Source organism: Talpa occidentalis, unplaced genomic scaffold, assembly GCF_014898055.3.
Source record: "Talpa occidentalis isolate TD23 unplaced genomic scaffold, MPIMG_talOcc4v2.1 talOcc4.13, whole genome shotgun sequence".
NCBI classification, from domain to species: domain Eukaryota; kingdom Metazoa; phylum Chordata; class Mammalia; order Eulipotyphla; family Talpidae; genus Talpa; species Talpa occidentalis.
This window is the reverse complement of record NW_023601322.1, coordinates 45,453,039-45,480,326: the sequence shown is the minus strand read 5'-3', so window position 1 is coordinate 45,480,326 and position 27,288 is coordinate 45,453,039. Positions and strand designations below refer to the sequence as shown.

The 27,288-nt window shown below is 39.3% G+C and overlaps 1 protein-coding gene across 15 annotated transcripts in view; it reads left to right on the top strand.

Annotated features, from left to right (window-relative positions):
- Nucleotides 1–27,288, top strand: part of EPB41L3 (erythrocyte membrane protein band 4.1 like 3) — a 189,345-nt gene that overhangs the window by 66,051 nt on the left and 96,006 nt on the right. For 11 of the 15 annotated variants that reach the window (XM_054694175.1, XM_037508798.2, XM_037508801.2 and 8 more), the window contains exon 2: nt 25,217–25,413. In XM_054694175.1, coding sequence (XP_054550150.1) covers nt 25,217–25,413 — 197 coding nt within the window. Of the gene's footprint in view, nt 1–2,146; nt 2,180–4,965; nt 5,047–5,991; nt 6,019–25,216; nt 25,414–27,288 lie in introns of those variants that run through there. The other 4 variants (XM_037508799.2, XM_054694177.1, XM_037508800.2 and 1 more) reach the window with 3 other exon arrangements.

The following is a 27,288-nucleotide window of genomic DNA, read 5'->3' as shown; positions in this document are numbered from 1 at the left end:
ACATCTGTGACTCTGCAGTATGTCAGGAGGATCAAGCTCTAATCCTCTGATTTCCAAGGTTTTGGCACTAGAGACAACTAGGACCTTGCTTTTCTGCTCAAGTACCTAGACATGCCTTTCATAGTGGACCGAGGCTTCTTTTAAATTAGTCCGACTTGGGCAATTCTTAAAAGCAATATGGTAAATTAATAAGAAAAACAAAAATAATAAAGGTTATAATAATACGAGGATCTGCTGCATGCCACATGTTCTACAGAGCTCATGTCTAGTCCTCCCAGCAGCCTTCTCAGGTGGATGTTAGCTCATTTAAAGAGGAAGAGCCTGAGATTTGTGAGGTCACGTGCCCAAACACACATCCTTAATAGGTGGCAGAGATATATCTCTGACACCAATGCCCAAGCTCTTTACACTCAGTTGAGCTGTCTTATATGAATAATGATTCTTAGCATTTTGATAAACATGTCAATTGTAGTGCCATTTTTCTTAAAAAAAAATCATAGTAATAGACAGCACAAATTCAAGTAGCTTTCCAAGAATTTAGCAGACGAGTGTTTTAATTCAGTATACATGATCTAATGAGTGCCTGTTACGTGCTTGCCCCTCAGTATTCAAGGACCAGAAGACCCAAAACTAAGTCCATTCATTTAACAACTATTCATGGAGCACTCCTCTGTGCCAAGCACTATTGTAGAAAATGGGGGTTATGAATGTAACATAATAATCCCTGCCCTCACAGGGCTTGAAGCTTCTAGTGGGAGGAGGCAAATAAAAAGCAAAGTAAATAATTCAAATATTTTATATATTGGAGAAAAACAGCAAGAAAAAGGGATATGTGGTAGAATGCGTTGACCAGCAGGATTTTAGTAAGACATTGCATTCAAGCAAAGGCATAAATGAGCCAGGAGAAATAAGCATTCCAGGACTAGTGGGTGCAAATGCACTAGTTGGTAGTGTCCTGCTGTTTCCAAGAGGTTGTGGAAAGGTCAACTGAACTGGCCAAGGTGAAAGAACAGGGGAATGTTTGTGGATCATTCTTCTAGGTAGGACAAAGCTACAGGATTCACTTAAGGGTCTTACTGTGGAGTATATGAAAATTTTCGATAGTCTGTTTTTCTTTGGCCAGAGACCCTGGAAAGATGGATTAATCATTGGGGGAAGATTTGGGGGTCACCCAGTTTCAGGGGAAAGCTCAGGAGATCACTTTTTGACAAATTAAGTTTAAGATAGACATATAGTAGAGAGTGACAGTGAAAGGCCTGCCCGTGGCCTTCAGGATCATGTGTAGCAGTGGAGACTCCCAAGCAACTGTTACTCTGAATACAGTGTGCGATGCATGGTGATCAGCATGTGCATGGCTGCGATGGTTGCCAGGCAGACTGCTGGAGGACTGGAAAGGAGGTGATATGACATCTGAGTTTTGATGCAGGGGATTTAATGGTGCTTGGTGAAAGTGGATTGGAAGCCTCTAGATACTTGGAGGTACATTTGAGGGCAGGGAAGACTAAGAAACTCACACAGCTTTTGGAGAACGACACACCATTCAGTAGTTCCCATCCTCACTTTGTGGTGAGGATGTAAATGAGGCCTCAGATTCAGGAAGGGCTCAGGTTTAGCTGTTCTTAGTGTTGTGTCAGGAAGAAGGAAAGGATGAGGAACTATTGAATCTAATATATTTCTTAGAAAAAAATAACTTCCAGGTTCAAACTTGCCAAAGGAAGTTGTTTGGAGACAAATACCAGTAAAAAACAATAGAGAGTGGCTTAGAATCTATGTCCTTATTTTGTTATTATTTTATACTCTCCTTATCAGCAGTATTTCTCAGGTATAAAAATGCCATGTTCCTAGTTCTTAGTTGTGATTTTATAAATGAAGGACTGACTTTAGTAAAAGATGCTTGAAATTCACTTAGACCTACTGCTAACTCCACTCCCCTCCTCCTCAGGGGAAAGCTCAACAGGGCTGCCAGGATGAAAAGAACATAATAAAGCTGTTATTGGAAAAGAATTTGACTTTTTTTTTTTTTGTCATTCAGGATTGGGTAAATAAGAGGTTTGGTCATGGGGGATTTCTTCAAAAATAAAATCTTGCTCTGTCTGATACCTATCCTATTAGGTGACCAAGACCCTGACCATGGGGTAATTGTCCAGCCATTTCTGTGGAATTGAATTGAAAGCACTGGGTAAGGGCAAGTTGCGTATGCAGACCCAGGTAGTCAGTAAGGCAAACACTGATGGTAGCCTGTGAATTATAATTTGCAGAGTTTTATTTTTCTCTGTCACCTACCTAACTGTGACTCATCTTTCTCTTCTTCTCCAATTATCCTCTTTTCAATGGAATTCCATTTCCATTTAAAGGAGGCACATCTTTGGAAAGATGAGGAAATAAGCTTTTTCTAAATATTGAGTAAGATGTTTTCAACCTTATTTCAGTAATAAGTGTCACGTAGGTGGGTCATACTCTTTCCCTCTTTCCAGCAGTTATTACTTAATATTCTGTTGGAAAGTGAACATGACTGATATGGAATAACCTAACTATTGTAAAATGCAGCTAGTATTGAGTATAGCATAGTATTACTGTTGAGAAGGTTCTAAAATTCCACCAAAACATGTAGTCTACATATAGCTCTTACATAAATCAGCAAACGAACAAACAAAAAAAGCTTCTTCATATATGGATGCAGATGCTGAGCTGATTTTATGGCAGAATCAAAGTTAGGACACACGGATGGTCCTGACCAGGGCCAGTGAACTCTTATTACCTACTTGTCATTTCTGTGTCCACTTGCAATCGCTCAATAGCTTTATAGCCTCTGATCTCCTTATAGGGCAGTGCCTATATAGGAATCACTTGGGCCCTTATTAAAATCTGAGATGCTATTTTATTGTTGTCAATCAGAATGCATTTTAGATTCCCATGGTAACTTAAAAATGGCCTCTGCCTAGGACCTGCCAGTGAGAATTCTGGTTGAGTTAGTAGGGGTAGAATCCAGCCATCTATACTATGAATATTACTTGTACCTGCAGTTAGGTCTGAGAAATAAGCAGTTTTCCTGGAGCCCCAACTGATTCTGATCCTAGCGGTCTGAGTAGTATTCTCTGCTACCCTGAAATGGTCTCTGGTTTGCTCCATCCCAGAATGGATGGATATTAGTGGAGAATAAATAGGCTTATTTCAGAAATGTTAAAACAAATTTTATTATAGTTTATCATTTTTTTGACAAAAAATCTAAGTAAAAACATTAGGGTAGTTGTTTAGCTAAAAGAGTATTTTAAAGAATTACTAAATATATCTTTAAGAACAATTATTTTGTTGATTTATTTTCTTTTGATTATAAAACTAGTAGTTTTGTAGAAAATTTGAAAAGTCAAAATCAAACATCGAGAAATGATCTCTCTTAACATTTTGTTTACCTCTAAATGTATCTTCTCCTGGTGAGTGTGACTGTTGGAAACCCAGGTTTTAATCTGCAACCTCCCCAGGTTTACAATATGGTTAGCTTTGCCCCTCTCTAGCCATCTGGTCTCTATTGAATCCCACGCCTTCCATCAGAAAGAATTACCTCCTGGGTTCTCCCTGGTGGTGCAGGGGTTAAAGTCTCAGCACTATCAAACTACTACCAGCCATGGCAACCTGAGTTAGATCCCTGGGGAGTTAACCTGAGGCTTGGTGGCTTGGCGCAGGGGACCTCTTCTCTCTCTCCTGCTGCTCCTCTCAGCAGTGTATTTCAGTAGATCCACCTACTCTGTCTCTGGTGAATCCTCTCACCCCCCTGAACCTCTGTCCCAGTTCTTGTATGCAGAAATAAATATATTTTTTAAAAAGAGAGAAAGAATTACCTCCTGGCTTTCTGGGGATAGTTTAATCTTTTTTCCTCTGCCTCTTCATTTTCCCACTCTGCGTCAGAAACACCAGTGGAAGTCCAGGATGCTCTCATTCTACCCTAAACCTGAGTGACTCCAGTCAAGATAGGAGTATCCCTGGCATTGTCCTGCAGTCTTATGACCCCAGTTTTGCTCGTTTACCCTTTACTTTGTAACTTTGTTCATCTTCTCATGCTGACTCTCCCCAACCACTTTGGGGGAGTAAATACCCCTTTCCTATCAATTTGAGGATCCTCCTGGATAGAAGAATTTTAAAGTAAGGAAATAGCTCCTTTAGCTAGCTTTTAACTAGACAGAATTATTTTGCTTTCATTTTTAATGGACAGGTTAAAGGATTTAAAATTAATTTCATTCTGAAAAGTAGAGTAATTTAAAAAAAAATCAACATAAGAAGTGCAGCTGCTTTTGCTGTGATTAAACCTTTTCTAAAAAACTCTACCCCAAAGAACCTTAAAAGAAACTTAAGATGAACTCTATTTCCGGCTTTCAAGTTTTCTTCAAATTCATTTTTGACTGTAGGGTTTTAAGGTAATCCCCATTGAACTAGAAATACGTGGATTTAAAAATTGAAAGAGCTGTTTATGGGCTTAGTTGCCCATTAGAGAAAAAGAACATAAATGGAACATCACACCTGTAGCCATTCAGTCATTTTTAGTACAGTATATGGAAAACTTAACCCTGGGTAATCAGAATATCTGACTGTAGCTCCAACCTTGGGCTCTGGCTGTGCTGCATTTTTATCTGTTCAGTGGCCTCTGAGGTAGGAGGGAAGATGAGAGGGAGTAGGGAAGATGGTAGCTGAGTCAGTCTCCTAAAGCTTTAATTACAAAGTATTTGAGGTGCAAATGAGGAGCCCTTTAGTGATACAGGTACCCAATGAAGAGCTTTGGAGCAAGGAACTTTCTTATCAGCACCTCCAGAGAACTTCATGAGGCACTATTTTCTAGCTGCTCATTTGTGTGCCCATGAGATCTTTAAAGCATATTCTTTGTGGTCTTCACCCATTACTAACATAATGATAAAAGTTGATGAATTATAGTAAAAACAGAATAATTAAATACTTGACTTCACATTTGTATTGAAGGATGAAAAAATTCAGCAGCCTGTCAAATCCCGAAGTATAGTAGGATCCAGAATGCCAGAGGAGCTCCCACTTCTTCTCTCTGTAAGAGTTGTAATAAGAATTGTGAACACTTACTTAATTGTGGGGTGACAAAGACTCCATGATATGGAACTGTGGGGCAGAGCAAGTTCTGTTAAGTTGGCTTTGGCGTACAGAAGTGTCCTAGAAAAGGTCAAGATAGTAAAAAGAGAAATGGATCAAATTTAGCATATTCTATGTGTAGACAAGTTATATCATCAGTCCTGTTCAGTGCTGTATACCACAGAACTGACCGGGGTTAAGGGGTTGGACTAAACTGGATCTGATTTTCCAAGACATTGTTTGTAGACATATGACTTAAGGCACATTTATGTTAAATGCGATAGGTGTATTAATGATTAATTCATTTAAATATATAATGACCACCAAACTGCCAATAATGGTTATGATTTTGTAAGAATTAAATAGAAACAATAGTAAAATGCCTGGAATTTCCCCATATATTTGATTTCTTTTTCTTAGCAAGAGAAGTGTCTTTTTTCATATGTCTCCATTGATTTGATCCAATATTCTTGCTGTGTGAGCCTTCAGGACTTATCATTGCCTGGACTGGCAAGATACAAATATTTACAGGAAGCTTACCCTCCTGGGTACCTGAAAAGTCTATTTCCCCCCGCCCCTTTGTTTCCTTTCTCATTCTCACCACATGTTCTTCTGGTGACATGCACTTAGGAGTTGACCACAGAGACAAAAGTTTTGAGGGTTACCTGCAGTTACAGAAAATGGAAAAGTCAGGCATTTGTTCTGTTGATCTCATTTCCAGAACTCCTGAGGTCCGGGAAACCCACTGTACTGTCTTATATTTATGAGACTTATAAACAAAAACTGTTCATTCCTTTATTGCTTCATTCATTGTTTGTTCAGCGTCTGTTTGTACACATCGTGCTCCTGAACAGACAGGGAATGGGAAGCACAGGTATTGCTTCTTAGCTCACTTTGAATCAGCCACTCCTGTTGCTCCAGATGGGTTTTAAGGTAATCCCCATTGAACTAGAAATATGTGGATTTAAAAATTGAAAGAGCTGTTTATGGGCTTAGTTGCCCATTAAAGAAAAAGAACATAAATGGCACATCACACCTGTAGCCATTCAGTCACTTTTAGTACAGTATATGGAAAACTTAACCCTGGGTAATTAGAATATCAGTATCAACCCTATGATACTAACACCTATAGAGAAAAATCCGACTCGTGCCCTGAGGTGCAAAAGTGGGAAGTTTTAACCATTACTCTCCCCCTGTTTTCAAAATGAAAGATTCTGTGAGAAATGGATCCGTTTGAGAAGGAGTCAGAGGGCTATGATTTGGTGGTGCATGACTGTGGGGAGCCCAACTCCCTTTTAATTTATTCACTCTCTATGGTTCACACCTCATTTCTCACAGATACAGAGTCAGATGTTGGGTAATAGAAAAATACGCTTCCACATTAAGGTGCCAAAGATACCTTTTTGCTAGTATGTCTTCCTGGGGGTAGGAAGGCCAGCCGTACAAAGGAAATACACCATCGCTTGCTCTCTCCTCTTTTGATGTTAGCCATGGAATTTTTGAAAATTTTTAAACAATAGAATTGGACATTTATAACTTGAGGTATATATTGCTAATTCCTTATCATTCTGAGACTCTCCACTATTAACAAGTTCAAAAATGGAGCTAATTAGAATTTAGCCTTGTCCATTCAAGGCTTGCAACTACCATCAGTGGAAACTTAAGAATTGTTGAAACTTAGAATCAGTACCCATTCATATTTTCTCTATAAGTAATGATGATTTATTTTTTATTTGCCAGCAATGAAATTACTATTTGGGACAGAATCTAAAAGGCTCACACTAAGTTAGAAACCTCTTTTTTTTTTTTTTTTTTAATAGAGGCATGTTATTTATTTGTTTGTTTGTTTGTTTGTTTGTTTGTTTGTTTGTTTGTACATGCACTGGGTACAGTCAGAAGTGCGGGAGGGTGAGAGAATTCACCAGAGCCAGAGCAGGGAGCAGAGCAGGCAGAAGAACCGAAGTACACTGCTGAGGGGAGCAGTGGGCGGCAGGAGAGGTCTGCACGCCATGTGGGACCCTCCTCCGGTGGCCGGGGAGTAGCAGGGGATCGAACTGGCACCGCAGAGGCCGCGGGCAGCTTCGCAACCCAGAGCTCAACCGCTGCGCCACCGGGGAGGTCCTAGAAACCTCTTTTTATAAAGAAAGAAACAAGCACACACTCATAAAGCAATATCTTTGATAAGTTGTTAAGTTGTCTAGTTCTGAAGTAGGTATAGGAGGTTGGGAATATGTTTTATTGGTGTGCAAAGTGGAGAACCTGTATGGAAGATAGCGTTCTGTCTTTGGAGGCAGACATTCAGATTCTCGATTCTGTGCTTATTGTTGGAGCCTGTGGGGTGATTGCTGCCCACTTCTCAGCAGTCAGGGCAAACTTAGGAGCGATTCTTAAGGGTGAGGCTTAGCACCAGGCATCTCTGTGTTACTTGTAAATAATTTCCTTTACTATCTGAAACACCATAACATATTAATTTTTTAAAAAATAGTAAAACACAAAAGATTTATGAGAAATTATCCAACTGTCCAACTCATGTCGGTCCTTTGCATGTTAGAATTGAACTTTCCTTTTAGGAAACCATTAGAAGGTATTTTATATTTGTGCAGAATTTAGTTAGGAAGCAGATGTGAGTGGTTGAATTATAATTACACAATGAGGGCACAGTGACAGTTCCTTCCTAGAAAGAGTGATTTGAAGTTAACAGAAAATGAAGATAATAGTTGCTATATTGAGTTTATTCTTTTACACTTTCTGGGATTCATTTTGACATAAGGACTGAAAACTATTCTTTATTTTATTGGTACTCTGATATCTCCATTTTGATTCACTTTTTTGCTTAAAAACTCAAGAAACTGTGAGAGTGCCTTTGGCTAAGGAAAATTAAATCATAGTCAATTCCAAACTCTATTTCAGTGATGGGGAATGCTAATGAACCTTGCAAATATAGTTCTCAGGAAACTAGCGGAATTTAAGTATTCATGTTAACTTTTGGAAAAAAAAAAGTAGTAGTCTCCTATCCCAAAACAAGTATTTGAAAGTGTATCTGATGTGTACTAAGTAATACTTAAAAATGCTTCTCATGGTAAAATGTAAATATGTTTTGTGGAAATACCGCCATATTCTTAGTAAGGTGGTGCTTTCTAATTACAATTCTCAGCGAGATGGGATTCCTCTGTGGACATCTAAGAGATTTAAATAAAATATCTTAGTATCACCAGCAGGATTCTTGTGTGGTTCCTGTAGAAACTACTAGACCTATTCAGGTTTCCAGTAATCACAGTATCTCAGTGGTAATCATGTTAAAATTTCATGGAGAGTGAAATTCTCTGCTCAATCATGTGTGAAAGGAGCACACAGGTACAGATGCCACTTAACCCTAAGTTAAGTTCTCAGATAAAGTCTAGAAATCCATTCTACACCTGTTTTTGGGAGCTGTCACTTAAAACTATTGCTTCACTGAGTTAGATAAAACCTTAATAGGCTGAACTAGCTAAGGAAGCCTTCGCCTGACTGCAGTGGTGGGAGGTGGTGTCACTCGTGTCTGCCCTAGTCACTTTGTGTCCTGGGGGCTGATTGGGAAGGTCAGTGCGTATCTGTCATCACTTAGAGGACATTATTTGAGATTTCACACTATTGATACAACAATATTTCTGACTCTCAGGAATCCTCACATTTCAGAATCTTAGAATAGAAAGGGAAGCAAAATTCCACTGAGGTCACAGAGAATGTGGCAGAGTTAGACCAGAACCCATTTTTTCCTGGCTGATTCACCCCTTTTTGCCTCACCAGTCTTCTCCCCATCATAGTTTCTTCTGTGCTTTTATTTATCCCATATTACCTTTTTATGTTCCTGTGAAGTTGGATCTAAAACTTAAAAGTAAATAAAATAAAACTTAAAATTAGTCATTTAACTTGGGACGGAAGATTAGTGATCAGTGATGATTTTTCCATCAAACAAAATAAGGATTATTTCCTGTGGAAATCTTCCCTGCCCCTGCTGACTTGCTGAATCCCTGCTTCTTTGGACTTAGTCCTCACACCCTGGGCTCTTTGGCTGGTTTGCTTCTCAGGATAACCTGTCAGAGTGCACATTCATTGTTTCATTTTTTTAAAATTCCCAGCACTGAACTGTGGCTGTCCACTGCTGTTCTGAAATCTCTGACTTTTTATTGATGGGTCTTGGTGATCCTCTTAGGCTTACAGTAGCCATTGTGAAAGAAATTTCTGATTTAGTGTATCATTAAAACTTTCAACTTTCTACTTCTGATTTCTTAAAAAGTCAATTCCGGAAGAGTTGGTTTATTTGCCTCTGAGATTTGATCTTAGTATGGGCAAAAAAACGTGTATCTGAAAAAACTATCAGAATTATCCCTGCTACTGGTCACCGTGACTCAAAAGGCTTATTGTCAAGCTTTTGATGTTATTTTATATTGGCCAGTCCTGAATTTTGCCACTTTGTACTTTGAGGAGAAATTGGTATACTGCTGCCCTAGTGAGATCTTCTTGGTCTGTTATTTTGGTGTAAATTTGGGCCAAAACAACAGAAAAGTCCAGCAGATCCTTTCTGATATTAGTCATCCTTGTGACTCTGTACAATGGGGTGAAATCTCCTCAGTGAGGCTCAGATGGCCTTGCCAGACCTGACTTCCACTGCCTCGTCCTCCTGCCTCTCATCAGTCCCCACACACCACTTATGTTCTAACCACAACAGACCTCATGCTCTTGTAAAGTAAGTGCATGTGATTTTTCATGGTGTCCTGCTTTTGTCTAGTTGACAATCCCTGTCTAGAACTTTCTCCTGTCTTCTTTCTTTAAAAACAAATCAAGAGGTGAAATTGATAGGTGCAAAGTGGTTCAAATTGGAACTAAGGAAAGAGGTGTTGTACCAATCCCTTGATGAGCTGCTGGACACATGGAAGGCCCTGCAGATATAAAGAAGACAGTAGTGGCACACACTGGGAAGTGGGGAGGATGGATATACCAAGGGTATAGATGGAGAAACTCAGTTTTATGTGCATCTGAAGTAGCCAGGTCAGAGGTGAGAAGCAGAGTTATGTATGACTCTTCAGCTTGAAGAGCTCACAAATTGAGAGGCCTGTATTTTGGGATTGTCACTGTATTTGAAAATAAATGGAGGAGATTAAAAAAAGTGAATAGGGAGGAAAAGCGGCAGGTCCCAGTGAGAACTGGGACACAGAAGATAAACGGGTGACGCCAGCGAACTGCCCGAAGAAGAAAGTGGCCATAAAAGAGGACCAGAAGGGAGGGAAGCGCAGAACCCTGCTCCCCTCCCCCGCCCACAGAGGCGGCACTCTCCGACCAGCAGAGAGGAGGAAACAACAAACCAAAACGGCCCACAAGAACAAACGACGCAGCAAGCGGGACTGTGCGTGGAAAGGAACTATTGCAGCCACCACACCCCGTGAACGGGAGCTGAGGCGAACCCTGCAGGATCCGCCACGGCGGTGAGCGAACGGCTCCGGGCGCCATTAGAGAAGAACAAAGACCCCGGGAGACGCGCACACAGCCCGGGCTGCCAGTAAGCTGATGCGGAAACGCGGCTCGCTCGGCGCGCTTGAAAAGCAAGTGCAGACCGGGATCCCGGCTGCCCAGGTCCCTGCGCCTGCGACCTAGGCTTGCGGGGAGACGACCTAGGCTTGCTGGGAGACGCGCGGAGGTCCTCACTGAGGTGAAGGTCCCTCCCTGAGTGAGCAGGAACCAGGCGCCCAGGCACGGGAGCTGTGCAAAAGGCGCCATTCCCGCGCCACTGAACTGGGCTACAGCCCGCGTCCTGGAACTGAGGGCTTTGAACTGAGACCCGGGGCACCAAAATTCGGGGCGTGGTTTCTCCACGACGGTGGGGCACAAGGCAGACACAGCACCCCAAAGCTGTTGAGGTGTACCCTACCATTCCCGCTCTGTTCTCTGTCCCACGGGGTGGGGGGAGGCGAAAAACAGCCCCCCAAGGACAATAGGAGAGATCTCTGGCGCCACCTAGTGACCAGGAAAAAAAAAAGTCACTAACACCCTATAAACAGGACATTTCTTAAGACTGCTTGAAAAGGGCAGAAGGTTTCTGGAGGACCCAGTGGCCAGCTGGGAAGTTATTCCACGCCAGGCCCCTTCCGACCAGCAGTCTGAGCCCACAGAGGGAGCAGGCACCCACGTCCGGGGCAGACCGGGTGCGCAGAAGAGTGTGCCTGAAACCGGAGGCGCAGAGACTGCATCCTGCTTCGCCATTTGAGAACAGGGACATTTCTTGAGTAAAAACTGCCTAAAACCAGCAGAAAGCTCCCCAGAAGACAGAGATGGCTCCTGGAAGAGCCAGAGGGGAGCGGAGAAGTTCACCCAAGATGTCAGTCAGTCCGAGCAACACAGTGTCCCAATGCATACGACAAATTAGAAAACAGACAGTAGGGAGTAGAAGAACCACACGCAACCTAAAAACTCCTCAGGAAAGAAGCACACCACAAAAAGAAAACCACTCCCCAGATTGCAACGACAGCAACTTGGAAGAACTTCTGAGCCTTCCAGAAAGAGAATTTAAAATTGCCATGATTAAAAAAGTGATAGATCAGAAGAAGGAAATTGAGTCCCTAAAGAGGGAAGTAAGAGAAATGCAGGAGATCAAAGAATTAATGGAGGAACTAAAGAACTCTGGGAAAAGCAATGAAAGCAGAATAGATGAAATGGAAGAACGAATAAGTAATCTTGAAGACACAGAAATAAAAAGAACCAAAACAGAAAAGGAAAGAGAAGTACGAAGGAAAAAGAATGAAGAAAGACTTCGGGAACTATCTGACTCCATGAGGAAAGGAAATATAAGAGTTATAGGAATTCCAGAAGGAGAGGAGAGAGATGTAGGAACAGAGAAAATATTCATGGATATAATTGAAGAGAACTTCCCAAATGAGAAGAAGGAGCTGAAAATTGATATACAAGAAGCAAGAAGAACACCAAACTTCCACGACGAAAGGAAAAACACAGCAAGACACATAATAGTAAAGCTCCCAAGAATCCAGGACAAGGAAAAAATAATGAAGCTGACAAGAGGGAAGAAACAGATAACATTCAAAGGAAAACCAATCAGGCTGACATCAGACTTCTCTGAAGAAACACTACGGGCAAGGAGAGAGTGGAGGGACATAGTCAACAGACTCCAAGAAAACAGATGCCAACCAAGAATACTCTATCCCGCAAAGCTCTCTTTCCTCCATGAAGAAAGAATATGGACCTTCCCAGACAAAGAGAAACTCCGGAATTTCATTGCGACTAAACCCCCACTCCAAAAATACTACAAGGAATCCTAAAGCCAGAACCTCAGAGGGACGAATAACAACGAAAGAAGACCAAAAAAAAAAAAAAAGTTATTAAAAGAATAAATAAATAAAATCAAAGGAAAGACAAACATAATGGCAAATACAGATGCTAACATATCAATATTAACTCTAAATGTAAATGGACTAAACTCTTCAATAAAAAGACACAGAGTTGCAGCCTGGATTAAGAAACAAAACCCAACCTTTTGCTGTCTCCAGGAAACACATTTAGCTACAAAAGATAAAAATAGGCTCAAAGTCAAAGGATGGAAAACAATCCTACAAGCAAATGGGCCAAAAAAGAAAGCAGGAACAGCTATACTTATATCAGATAAAACAGACTTCAAACTCAACAAAATAAAAAGAGACCCCAATGGTCACTACATTATGATCAAGGGGACAATACTTCAAGAAGAAATAACACTCATTAACATATACTCACCAAACGAAAGAGCACCAAAATATATCAGACAACTGTTGTCCTCTCTGAAAACAGACATCAGAGAAAACACATATGTAGTGGGAGACTTCAACACACCACTATCAACAATGGATAGATCAACAAGACAAAAAATAAGTAAAGAAACTAAAGCTCTAAATAAGGACCTAGAGCATTTGGGCTTAACAGACATCTATAGAACACTAAACCCAAAAAAAACGGAGTACACATTTTTCTCAAGCGCACACGGATCATTCTCCAGGATCGATCACATACTGGGGCACAAGACAAACATCAACAGATACACCAAGATTGAAATCATACCAACCATCTTTTCTGACCACGAAGGCATCAAACTAGAAATAAATCATAAAAAGAAGGCAAGGAACTATCCTACCTCATGGAGATTAAAAGCCACACTACTGGAAGACCACTGGATTAACGAGGAGATCAAAGAAGAAATTAAAAAATTCTTTGAATTGAATGACAAGGAGGACACCAATATCCTAAATGTATGGGATGCAGCAAAAGCAGTAATAAGAGGAAATATATAGCAATAGAAGCTCACATCAAAAAACAAGAAAGAACTCAAAGAAACAACCTAATCTCGAAGCTCAAAGATCTAGAAAAAGAACAACAAAAAAACCCCAGAACCAGTAGAAGAAAAGAATAATAAAAACCAAAGCAGAAATAAATGAAATTGAAACTAAAAAACAATCCAAAGATCAATGAAACCAAGAGCTGGTTCTTTGAAAAAATAAATAAAATAGACAAACCCCTAGCCAGGCTCACAAAGGAAAAAAGGGAGAAAGCACAAATACACAGAATCATAAATGAAAGAGGAGAAATCACAACGGACACAGCAGAAATCAAAAGAATAATCAGTAACTACTATGAACAGTTATATGGAAACAAGTTCAACAATCTAGAGGAGATGGACAAATTCCTACAACTCTACAATCACCCAAAGCTAGATAAAGAAGAAATAGAACACCTAAACAGACCAATTACAAGCAGCGAAATTGAAATGGTAATTAAAAACCTCCCCAAAAACAAAAGCCCAGGACCTGATGGATTTACAAATGAATTCTACCAAACATTCAGAGACGAATTAGTGCCTATCCTTCACAAACTCTTCCAAAAAATTGAGAAGGAAGGGACAATACCAAACACGTTCTATGAAGCCAATATTACACTAATACCAAAACCGAATAAGGACAACACAAAAAAGGAAAACTATAGGCCAATCTCCCTAATGAACACTGATGCAAAAATCCTCAATAAAATTTTAGCTATCAGAATCCAACAATGTATCCATAAGATAATTCACCACGACCAAGTTGGATTCATTCCAGGGGCACAAGGATGGTTTAACATCCGAAAATCAATCAACGTTATCCAACACATCAACAAAAAGAAATATAAAAACCATATGATAATATCAATAGATGCTGAGAAAGCTTTCGACAAAGTGCAACACCCATTCATGATAAAAGCCCTTGAAATTCTTGGGATACAAGGAACATACCTCAACATCATAAAGGCCATCTATGACAAGCCAACAGCCAGTATCATTCTCAATGGTGAAAAGCTGAAAGCAATTCCATTAAGATCTGGAACAAGACAAGGATGTCCACTCTCACCACTGCTTTTCAATATAATACTGGAAGTCCTAGCCAGAGCAATAAGACAAGAGAAAGACATCCAAGGAATCCAAATAGGAAAAGAAGAAGTCAAACTATCACTATTTGCAGATGATATGATAATATACATAGAGAACCCCAAAATCTCCACAGAAAAACTAATTCAACTCATCAATCAATTCAGTAAAGTGGCAGGATACAAAATCAACACGCAAAAGTCAGTAGCCTTCCTATACACAAACAATAAATCTGAAGAAGAAGAAATCAAAAAACCACCCCTTTTACTATCGAAACAAAAAAAATCAAATATTTGGGAATAAATCTAACAAAAGAGGTAAAGGACCTATACAAAGAAAACTATAAAACACTGTTAAAAGAAATAGAAGAAGACACAAAGAAATGGAAAGACATCCCCTGCTCATGGATTGGAAGAATAAACATTATTAAAATGGCCATCCTACCAAAGCAATATACAGATTCAATGCTATTCCAATCAAAATCTCAATGGCATTCTTCAAAGAAATAGAACAATTATTGATGAAATTCATATGGAATCACCAAAAACCCCGAATAGCCAAAGCTCTACTGAAAAAAAAAGAAGGAAATGGAGGCATCACACTCCCAGACTTCAAACTATACTACAAAGCCATAATCATCAAAACTGCATGGTATTGGAACAAGAACAGACATACAGACCAATGGAATCGAATAGAAAATCCAGAAATAAACCACAGATTTATGGTCAACTAATCTTTGACAAAGGAGCAAAGACTATGCATTGGAGCAAAGAAAGTTTGTTCAATAAATGGTGCTGGGAAAACTGGGTCGCTACATGCAAAAGAATGAAGCTTGACCACTACCTCACACCATACACAAAAATCAACTCAAAATGGATTAAAGAACTAGACATAAGACCTGAAACCATAAAATACATAGAAGGAAATATAGGCGAAACACTACGGGATTTGCACATCAAAGACATCTTTACAGACACATCACCCAAAGCAGTGATAGTGAAGAGAAAGATAAACAGCTGGGACTACATCAAATTAAAGAGCTTCTGCACAGCAAAAGAGACAATAACAAAAAAAAGAGAAACCCCACCAACTGGGAGAACATTTTTGCACCCAACACTAATGATAAAGGACTGATCACAAAAATCTGCAAAGAGCTGATGAGACTCAGCAACAAGAAAGAAAATAATCCAGTCAAAAAATGGGCAGAAGAGCTAAAAAGAAACTTCTCTGAAGAGGAAATGCAAATGGCCAACAGACATATGAAAAAATGTTCAACATCACTTGTAATCAGGGAAATGCAAATCAAAACTACCATGAGATACCATCTCACACCAGTGAGAATGGCACATATTAAAAAAACTAGCAACAACAAATGTTGGCGAGGGTGTGGAGAAAAAGGAACTCTTGTGCACTGTTGGTGGGAGTGCAAACTGGTCCAACCACTATGGAGAGCTGTGTGGAGATTTCTGGACCTACTAAACATAGAGCTTCCATATGATCCAGCAATTCCACTCCTAGGTATTTACCCAAAGGACACAGAAACATCAATTCCAAAGAGCACCTGCACTCCTATGTTTATAGCAGCACTGTTTACAATAGCTAAGCTTTGGAAACAACCCAAATGCCCAAAATAGATGACTGGATCAAGAAGATGTGGTACATATATACCATGGAATATTACTCAGCATTCAAAAAAGATAAACACATGCAATTTGCAGCAACATGGATGGCACTGGAAGGGATCATGCTCAGCGAAATAAGCCAAAAAGAAAAAGAAAAATACCGGATGGTCTCACTCATAGCAGGAATCTAGAAAACTTAAATAAGGGACCAGGAAAATGAATATAAGAAAGTGAAAATCAAAATCAACAAAAAACTATGAACCAGAGACACTTTTTGGGGGTGGGGGCGGGAGGGGAAGGATTGGGGTCAGAATGGGGCGTTTGCAATTGTATGGGGGAATATAAAAATAAAATTTAATATTTAAAAAAAAAAAAAAAAAATAAAAGGAAAGGAAATTCAAAAAAAAAAAAAAAGAAAAGAAAATAAATGGAGGAGCTCTCCAAGAAAGAAAACTTGATAAGTTAAAAGTGATTCCTAAAGAACTGAAAAGTTTAGAAATAAAATATGAAAACTCGGATATGACGATATCTATCCCATGGCAATGAGAGTAGCCAGGAAAGGAGGAAGATAAATCAAGAGAATGTCAGAAACCCAGGGCTTTTTTCTTCTTCTTTTAATATAAATAGAAAGAATCCAGTGGAGGGGTCAAGGGGATATTGCTGTTTTATTTTTCTTGTAATTGAATATTTTGGGTGGACTGGTGGATAGTATTTAGTAGTCACAGATATTTAAGTGATAGATATATTGGTTTACTAGCTTTCCTTCTCCTGTAATTTATATTTAAAATACTAAAGGGGAAAAAGTTTGCTTTTTAACAAAATTTCCCATTTAGTTCTATATTTTAGTAGGTTTCTAAATAATATGAAGGGTTTTCCTTTAATGTAACTCATTGTTATTCCATAGGAATCCTGTTTTACATGTAATGATGGAGATGAATAGTAAACATTTTCCTTATTTAATCCCAGGTTTGTGTTTTCTAATAAAATATCACTGAATTTTCAGATCAGCTAAAAAGTAGGTAAATTTGAATAGAGAAGCAAATTTAGACATCATTTAGTAAGGAGATGGATATTTTAGAGATGTCTTTCTAAAGTGGGAAAGATGAGGATAAACTATTTTCTTCTATGGATTAAAAAATTGAAGCTGAAAAAAGAACAAAGCCTGAACCACATGACAACGACCATTTTTTATAAGTGAAATGGATTGGGAATTGTGAATATGATTTCATTTATACCTGCACAAAGCCTCTGTTGACGCTCATTACCATTTCTTTTGGTAGTCATTTAATAAATATATCCCTGAGAGAGACATAATGAAATACAGTTTATGTTTCTTGAAAAGATAAAGGACTCCTCTTGCCCTAGCCCAGAATGCTTAATAAATGTCCTCACCACAACTTTTATGATTTAGTGTTATTATGAATCCAAACCTTTTTAACTTAAGCAAAATGTAATTAATAAGGTAAATTTAGTATAAATTTAGTATAAAGAAAGGGAGCTGCTTACACAAAAGCTAAGCATAAGTATTTTGTGTCACTTTCTATTTGAGGTTGCAAGTGATGGTGTTTACTTCCTATACCCCAAATAATCAAATAATGTTTAGTCCAAGTGAATCTATCAGAAGAGAAGGGATCTTTGGAAAAAACAGTAATCTTTAGTGAGCTGGAAAGGGAAATGTGTGATTTTCAGTGACAAGGGTCATCCAAGAAAGCAAAAAGAATACATATAAGAAAAAAATAAGTAAATGCTAAAGCAATGTAAATATCATGAAAATTAATTTGAAAATGGCATTTAGGCACAAGAGTAGAGGAGCACATTCTACAAATTTTAAATAATGAGTTAAAATCAGAAGTATTGTATTTAGGTGTTTGTGATTTTAATTGTCTGCCTTTTAAAAATCAGTGTATTGCTTCCTTATATTGGCATATGGGTAGAGAAGAAGACACTTAAAAATGTCTTGAAATTCAATTTGTCGATCTAGGCCATCAATACTGGTTTATTCGTAGGTACATTATGAGCTGGTGCCTTTTCAGATAGTGGAATTAAATATTGATTCTAGTGAGATTCTAAAATTTCAAAGCTTTACATTTAAATTATACTACTTTATATTTCTCAGTAGCAACAAGTTTTATTTTTTTAGCAAAAAAATGATATTCATTCATTACATTGTGCATAGAATGCTAGACAAAAAGAATATATGCTTAGGAAATATTGACAAGGATATAGGAATTTATCTGGATCTTGAGGTCATTTATTTGATATATAAAAGGTATGGTATTATGTGGTACATTCATAGGTAGGAAATAATGGTGGTTTTTATTTAAATAGTTAATAGGTGATTGCTAGGCTCTTTCCATTTTGCTTTTTTCCTCAGCTTTTGTAGAGCTGGTTCTCTGTTTTAAGCACAGTCATGGAATTAGAGACAAAAGCAGGTAGTACAAAATGGTTTCATGTCTAGAATCATGACACCATAACTCAAATTGGAATATTTCTTTAATAATTTTCCCTTTAATTTCATGTACAGTGAGTCTAGGGGCTAATGTCATATATTTAGAAAAAATTTTATTTTAGAATGTAATAGAAAACCTTTTTACAGTAGAATGAGATGTTATGCAACTACATATGTGTAAGAACTACTTATGTTGAAAAAATAATAAGGAAGTTGAAAGAAGATGGTGAAAAGGTGACAGATTTGTTGATTTAAACTAAAAGTAGACCAGCAATTTTACTGCTTTCACTACCCACTCCACCCCCACCTCACTTAGTCATTACTCATTTCTAGTCTGAACTCATTTTATGGAAAAGGAAATGAGGTGCTAAAAACACGAAGTTAGACATCCCAGATCACTCATGAAAACTGTTATTTTCATGTATTATATCTATAAACATTATACATAGATTTTAAAGTGAAATGAACTGAAATATTTATATTGTGAGATATAATTCTGGTTTTCTGTTTCTATAAACAGTTTTGTGATCTACTTATTAAGTTATAGCTGTTCTTTGTTGAAGCATATGATGATACAGACAATTCTAAGTATAATATTCATAGAAAATAAATATTGAAGCTAGCCAAAATATTTTTGGACATTTTACATTTAGGAACTCTCCTATCTTGAGAAAATTAAGCGTCTCTTTAAAATATGCTTTTTCTAGTACTCATTTGTATTTTACTCTCTAAATTCATGGTCTCTTGGGCTACTCTTTTATAGAAATTCTCTAAACTAACTAAACATTTTCATTTGGAATTTCTGAACAGCCCTGTGGTCTCTGGCAAATGGATTAGACTGTGATCAGATCAATAGTGTCTATTAACTTGTAGGGTTCAGTTCTGAGAATTGTAACTGAGTTCTGTTTTCTTTTTTTAAAGATTTAGTTATTTATGCATACAAGAGCTGAGGTGTAGGCCAGAGGTGCGGGAGGGTTCGAGACAGAGTGAGAAACAGACCAGGCAGACTGACTGAAATACACTGAGGCAGGTCAGGAGAGGTCTGCTGTGCCATGTGGGGTAGTTCCCTGGCTGGGGATCAAGCTTGCTGCAGTGACTTCAGATAACTTCATAATGCTGAGACTTGTGCTACCTCCCTGTGCTACCATGGAGGTCCTGAGTTCTTTTTACTTATAAGAAAAAAAGGTTAATGAATTAAGAAGATGTGGCATATACACATACATTATCAAAAAACATAAAACTCTTGCCATTAGCAGCAATATGGATGGAGCTGGAAAAAATAATACTAAGTGAAATCAGAACGAGAAAGGTAAATACTGGATGGTGTCGTTGATATGTGGGATATAGAGAAACAAAACAGAGGATCAGATAAAGCCAACTGAAAAACTAACGCTTGACACCTAACTGTGGAGGGGGCAGGTAACCATAGGGGGTGGCAAGAGAGAAGGGAGGGACAAGAAGATAGAAGGGCAGGAGCACAAGGGTCACTGGTGGTGGGTGCAATGCTTAAAGTGGGGATCCTACACTTCTGTAATGGAAAAATGATGTAAACCAATATTAACTCAATAAAAATATTTAAATTTTAAAAATAGCAATACTTTTACCCACTTAAGAGTTATTTGGGCCTCCCTGGTGGTGCAGTGGTTGAGCACCATGCTGCGAAGCTGTCCGCAGCCTCTGCAGCGCCAGTTCGATCCCCGCCAGCCAAGGAGAACCCCACCTGGCACAGCAGACTCTCCTGCCTCTCCCACTGCTCCCCTCAGCAGTGTCTTTGGTCCGTCTGCCTGTTCTGTTCCCCACTCTGGCTCTAGTGAATTCTCTCACCCTCCTGCCCTTCTGACCTGTACCCCAGTTCTTGTATAAAATAAACAAAATAAATAAATAAATAAATAAATCTTTAAAAAAAAGCGTTATTTTACTAGGGTTAAAGACAATAAAAAATAGTTATTACACTTTAAATATACAGATGTGTTAACAAGTGGGATTGATTTTATTATGTGTTCACTCATCAAGTAATTATTACTATATACCTACTATGTTGGTGCTGAGAGTATGGTAAAGAGGTCAGGGAGGATTGAGTAATGATAAAATTTGAAAAATTACAGGAAGGAAGTGAAGCACAGTTTGAATGACTGTGTAAAAGGGAAAGTCTCTCTCAGTCAACACTTGGCAAATGGTGAGTCCTCCTCTTGAAGAGCAGGGGGAGAATGATCTCTGCAAAGAGAACAGTGTGTCTAAATTACCCCAGACAGCAAAACTTGGTGTGATTTAAAACTTACTGGAGGCTGCATGATGGATCACAGTGGAATGGACCGCTGGGATACTGCCGGGGGTGGATTGGATGTGGAGACCTGGCTTATCACCAAAAGCTTTGGTAATGAACAGTGTAGTTTGCTTTCAGCACATTGGGAAGCTCTTGAAGAGTTTTCAGCAGTGAATGAGATGCCTAGATTTGCATTTTCTGACAATCAGACAGAGGTAGATAGGAAGAGGCAGGGATAAACAGTTGCAGGTTATTGAAGGAGTGCAGGAAAGAAATGATGCTTGGTGGAGTGGCAGGGGGCTGTTTCAAGATATGTTTTGGAAACAGAACAGGCAAAACTTTCTATTGTATATTCGTAAGAAAGTAAAGGTAAAAATTATCTGGAGTGACTTACAGATTTTTGGTGTGAGGGAATGGAATTGCATTTATTGAGTTGAGGGTGATTAGGGAGAAGGGAACAGATTTGGGAAAGAAAATTCAATGGGTGCATGAAAGAGATTAGTGTGAATTGGGCTGGAGTTGGAGACTAATTTTAAAGCTAAGGACAGAGGTTTATACTAGAAATATGAGTATGTGAGTTTTTTACTAATAGAAAGTATTTACAGGTCTGGGAAGAAGCATTTTCCAGGACATCACCACATGTAGAGGCTGGATAAGGAGTATTCTGTAAAAGGGAATGAGGAGTAGCCAGAGAGGAGAAGGAAAGCAGCAATGAGAGCAGGGAATGGGTTGACAAGGAGGCTTGTTCCCTGTCTGTGGCTTCAAAGAGGTCAGATGAAATGAGAACAAATGAGTAGATAGTCCATTGCACTGACCATACAGACCCCTCAGTGGGGTGAGACTGGAGGGTTGCTGAGAAAGAACAAAGGAATGGGTAGAAGGCAGGGTCAATGAAAAAATTTTTTGGAAATTATGCATTGAAAGCAGAGTACGCGGGAGTAGCTGATGAAAGATATGAGATCAAGGCAAGGCTATTTGCTTTTTGTGAATGGGAACCTCTGGAGCATATTGTACGTTTTGGTAGAATTTTAGTCTGTAACATGTCTGTTGGATTGTGTTTGAGCTACTGTACTGAGGCTCAAAGAAGACACAAGATGAATCTGCCCTGTAGCAATCCAGAGCAGGTGGGCTGTTGCAGGACATCTGGAGGCACAGCTGGACAGGTGGCTCTGGTGTCCTCCTGAAATCAGGAGCTCGTGACTACGTCTCCAGAGCACCATTTCAGTCATTGTTTTCTAGCCTATGGGAAAGGAAATCTAGGTCAAGTGACTTTGTTACTGTGGAGAGGACTTAAACATCAAGTACATTTTCTCTGTTGTTTCACTAGTCCAGGCTTAACCACGTGCCCACAGTTCATAGTGATTTCTAGGGGATTGGAAGAGTACCAGCTAAAACTGAAGGTGTAAGGAAGGTGGAAAAGGAAAAGAAAGGTGTGGATGGGAACTCCCCTGGTGGCGCAGTGGTTGAGTACTGGGCTATGAAGTTGCCCACAGCCTCTGCAGTGCCGGATCAATCCCCTGCCACCGGTGAGGGTCCCACATGGTGCAGCAGACCTCTCCTGTCGTGCCCGCTGCTCCCCTCAGCAGTGTGTTTCTTCAGTCTGTCTGTTCTGTTCCCCACTCTGGCTCTGGTGAATTCTTTCACCCTCCTGCGCTTCTGACCCAGTGCTCGTATAAATAAATAAATAAATAGATAAATAGATAAATAAATAAATAAATAAATCTTTAAAAAAAAAAGGTGTGGACAATGGATTCTTGGGAGAGTCTACTAGGGCCACAGACTGTGAGCTCTTTGGAGAGGGAAGAGCAGCTACAATTTATTTATCTATGTCTCCAAGCTGTGAGCATACTTGACTTCTATTTGGTACTTAGTAAGAGTTTAGTAATTTTAAGTGATTATTGAAATTAATCCTCTCCCTCTGAAAGGACTTATTTTAGGCTCTGAATCATGTAACACCACTACCTTTCCCTCTTGCCACTGTTTTTTTTTTATTCTGAAGCCTCAACACTTTACATCATAAACACAAAAGAGAATGTAATGTTTACTTTGAAGATTTGCTTGAAAATCTATAATATAAAAGAAGAAAAAAATTAGTTTTGTTTGGCATTACTGTCTTTCCCTGCTTGAGCTTGATCTTTACGTACACTCTGGGCGACTGACACATGCTGACTTGAGATGTTTTTTATTCAACAGAAAGAATAACTGGTGAGGGTAAAAACATAATCCTAAATAGAAAATATAGATATGGCATTTAACTCATGATATAAATTGTATTTGTAGTGTTGGTGTTCCCTCTTCAAATAATTTTTTTAAAGATTTATTTTATTTATTTATACAAGCACTGGGTACAGTCAGAAACGCAGGAGGGTGAGAGAATTCACCAGAGCCAGAGCAGAGAGAAGAACAGGCAGATTGACAAAGTACACTGCTGAGGGGAGCAGCGGGTGACAGGAGAGATCTGCGCGCCATGTGGGGACCCTTGGTGCTGCAGAGGCTGTGGGAAGCTTCTCAACCCAGCGCTCAACCGCTGCGTCACAGGGGAGGCCCCCCTCTTCAAATTATTAAACATATCTCAATGCTTATTGTGAAAGGAACTAAAAAGTGGTTTTACTGTGGGTTTTTTTTTTTTGGCATAATTCTACATTATCTAATGAGTATATCATTTGCTCAAAGTATCACACTAACCTTTTGTTCATAATATTTTTACCATAAAATTTGAATTGCAAAGGAACTTATGAGACAAGCTGAGATACTATTTTTGAGGTATTTACCATAATACCTAAAATATAAGAATCATTTAAATAAAAATCATGGGCCTCCCTGGTGGCGCAGCGGTTGAGCGCTGGGTTGCAAAACTGCCCGCAGCCTCTGCAGCACCGGTTCAATCCCCGGCTGCTCCCCGGCCACCAGCAGAGGGTCCCACATGGCATGCAGACCTCTCCTGCCACCCGCTGCTCCCCTCAGCAGTGTATTTCGGTCCTTCTGCCTGCTCTGCTCCCCGCTCTGGCTCTGGTGAATTCTCTCACCCTCCCGCGCTTCTGACTGTACCCAGTGCTTGTATAAATAAATAAAAATAAATCTTTAAAAAAAAAATCATTAAATAAATAAATAAGAAATCATTTAAAATGACTTAGTAACCACTACTTAGAGTACACACCTGCTTTAAACCTAGTAGCATGTCTATGTGTAGTGAGAGATGGAACAGCCGGAGCCCAGTTCTTTAGATATGATCATGTTTGTTTCTCTTATTTGGCAGATGTGGGCCCTGAGACACAAAAATACTTAAGTGCCTTGACTAGCAAGCTATTAGAAGAGGGTGGTTTTATTTTAAAAGATTTTTAGAGGGCCTCCCTGGTGGCGCAGTGCTGTGAAGCTGTCCGCAGCCTCTGCAGTGCCGGTTCAATCCCCGCCAGCCACAGAGCAACCCACATGGCGTGGCAGACCTCTCCTGTCTCCCCCGCTGCTCCCCTCAGCAGTGTATTTCGGTCAGTCTGCCTGTTCTGTTCCCTGCTCTGTCTCTGGTGAATCCTCACCTTCCCGCACATCTGGCCTGTACCCTGGTTCTTGTATAAATAAATAAATCTTTAAAAAAAAATTTTTTTAGAATTACTATATATTAAGATCCATTGTTTGAGTTGCTAGTGAGATATGAGACAGACAATTCATCTTTCAGCATTCCAGAGAAATTGGAACAAGCCAGAAGGGAGTATGTTAAGAATTAACCCGTGAGGGCAGGAGACAGGGTGCTGTCTGGCTTCCCTCTAGCTGTAGCCAGACTTGTCCTGTTGGAGACAAATTCCATATCCCTGAAGAAACCCCCATTGTGACTGTGGTTGCTAATTCAAAAGGGAGATAACAGAGCTATGAGAAATCAAAGAGTAAAGACATTTTGCATGGAAGAATGCATATGAGATTCAGTAATTCTGAGAGGCAATCTCCTGCGTAGAGAAAAGGAGGAGAAAGGGAATGAGAAAGAATCTTTGCTTCCATTATTAACTCATCCTTCCCAGAGATTAAAATATATAACCAATCAGGGCAAGAAATTGATTTTTCTGAAATTAAATGTATCAAAGTTATATAATTGTTAGGACAGTAATGTCACTTGACAGTCTCCAGTGGGGAAAAAAAATTGAATAGGAAGAAAGCCTGTAATCATTACAAGTCAACTTGGCTTCTAGTTAAATGCTCATTTTGAAGCATTCATGGGTGCCTGCCTTTGTGGTAATCTGACAAGTCCTCTGTTAGATGTGTGCCATAGGACTGACTTGTTAGCATTTCTTCTTTTTTTCTTCTCTTCAGCCTTTTGCATGCAGCGTCCTAGTTTTCTTGCCTAGGGAACATAATTACACTGACTGATGGAACCTTCTTTTTTCTGCTTGCAGAACAATCAACCATGACGACTGAATCAGGATCAGACTCGGAATCCAAGCCAGAGCAGGAGGCCGAGCCCCAAGAGGCAGCAGGTCCGCAGGGGCACGCAGGGGCGCAGCCAGTTCCAGAGCCTAGCAGCGAGGAGCAGCGACAGGCCTTGGAACAGTTTGAGGCTGCTGCAGCACACAGCACCCCCGTGAGGAAGGAGGTGAGCCCTGGCACTGGCTGCCCTGCTCCCTTGCACCTGCCAGCATCGCCCAGAAAACCAATTAAAGAATGAATGTTTACAGAGCCTTCCCGAGGTCTGGTTTGACAGTGGTCTCTCAGCATTAGCAGGAACTATGAGGGATCATCTGCTTGTCCCTCTGGTGGCAGGCAGATGAAAATTTGTACTATTTTAGGGCTTTCAGTGAATGACATTCCAAAACCTTGCTTGGTAACTCCTTCCTTTAATTAAAGCACTTAAACTCACACTGAAATCTGGACTGCAGGTTGTTGGTTTTGTCTGGATTCACAGGAAGGGTGGACACCACACTTAGGGTTTTAACTTATGCTCCTGACTTTTTTATCCTTTTTTTTTTATTTGTAAAAGACAGGTTTATTAGAAAAAAAGAGAACGCCCAGCATAGTCAAAGGTGGGCAGGAGCCCCGCCACAGCTTTAGCTCCTGTCTTTTACTGAAACCCGGTGGTGACAGAGCTATTTTGGTTTTTCCCAGGAGTCACTCTGACCCAAATGTTGGGCGCTACTTATAGTAAAGTAGCTGTCTTTCCTTTACCTATGTACAGCTGTGTTTTCAACTTTATTGCCTAGACATATTCAAGTTATCACCTTTTAGGAATATTTATTTAACATGTTTTCATACAAAAGGTATTTTTTTAAATAAAAAATATCTATGGACTTTGAATGGATACACATTTAAATTTCTTTTGACTTAAAAGTTAAAATTTGTAATCAATATGTTTTAGAGTAACAGTTCATATGTGGTAAGGAAATCTGGGAGTTCTTGCAAATGACTGACCCATTAAAGGTTGAAAGTATATGTGTGAAGCTAGAAATTCTAGAAGATATTGAGAGACTTGAAATCAGCATGTTAGAGAAGTGGTTTGGTAGTTATAACACATTATTGTAACATTAAATGATATATTTACAACTTGATTATTTTATTTCTTTCCCCATGGCACTTAAGTTCTGCTTTTAAACAGCATTAATAATAACATTTCTTTAATGCCTTCCAAACAGATTTTGTGTCTGATGTAAGATGTTTTGTGATGGGAGCTGGGATTCTCCTTCCAACTTGTTAAATAAAATCTAAGGAGCGGCTTTGATGGCTTTCCTTTCCTGTTGCTGGCCGTGTGTTCATGATGCTGATTGTTTTGATGTTTTAAATCTTCAGAATTTAAAATTACTAGACTAAATTTTTCTCATTTCTTTTGTCTTAACTCTGAAATGCAATAAGCATGTCGAAAGGAAAAAGTTTCTATACCTAGACATGATTAAATATACTGTGTCATTTGTAGAAGTCAGATGTTTGAAACCAAGCAGGAGAAATGATACTCAACCCATTTGAGGCGGAGATGATAGGAAACCTCACTCAGAGAGCAGAGTGCCTTCTGCTCCTGGTTCTAGTAGTCACAGAGAATGCTTTCAAGTCCTCCAGGCCTCAGCTTTCTTATTGATGCTCCTAAGATTCTTCCACTCTAAAATTCTTTGACCATACTAAGGAGTCCAGTTACATTGGTGGTAAAATAAAAAACATTTCATTGTTTAGTGATGTTTAAAACGTGGGCTTTGGCTGGATTTGAATTCTAGTTTATTCAGTTTTGTAACCTTGAGAAATATTCTGAAGACCGTGCTTCCATGTTTTCTGCTTCTTCCTTCTCATCTGCAAATGAGGGTAATAATATCTACTTCTCAGAGCTGTTCTGAGGAATGATGAAACAGAGAACTTGCAAAAAATACCAGATATTTTTAAATTCTAGTGCATTATAGGACTATGATTCTCATTTCCTTTGGGTACTTGGTCTGCTTTTCTATAGTTGTTTAAAGATGTTTTAGGATGCTCACAAAAGCCTCCTAATTGG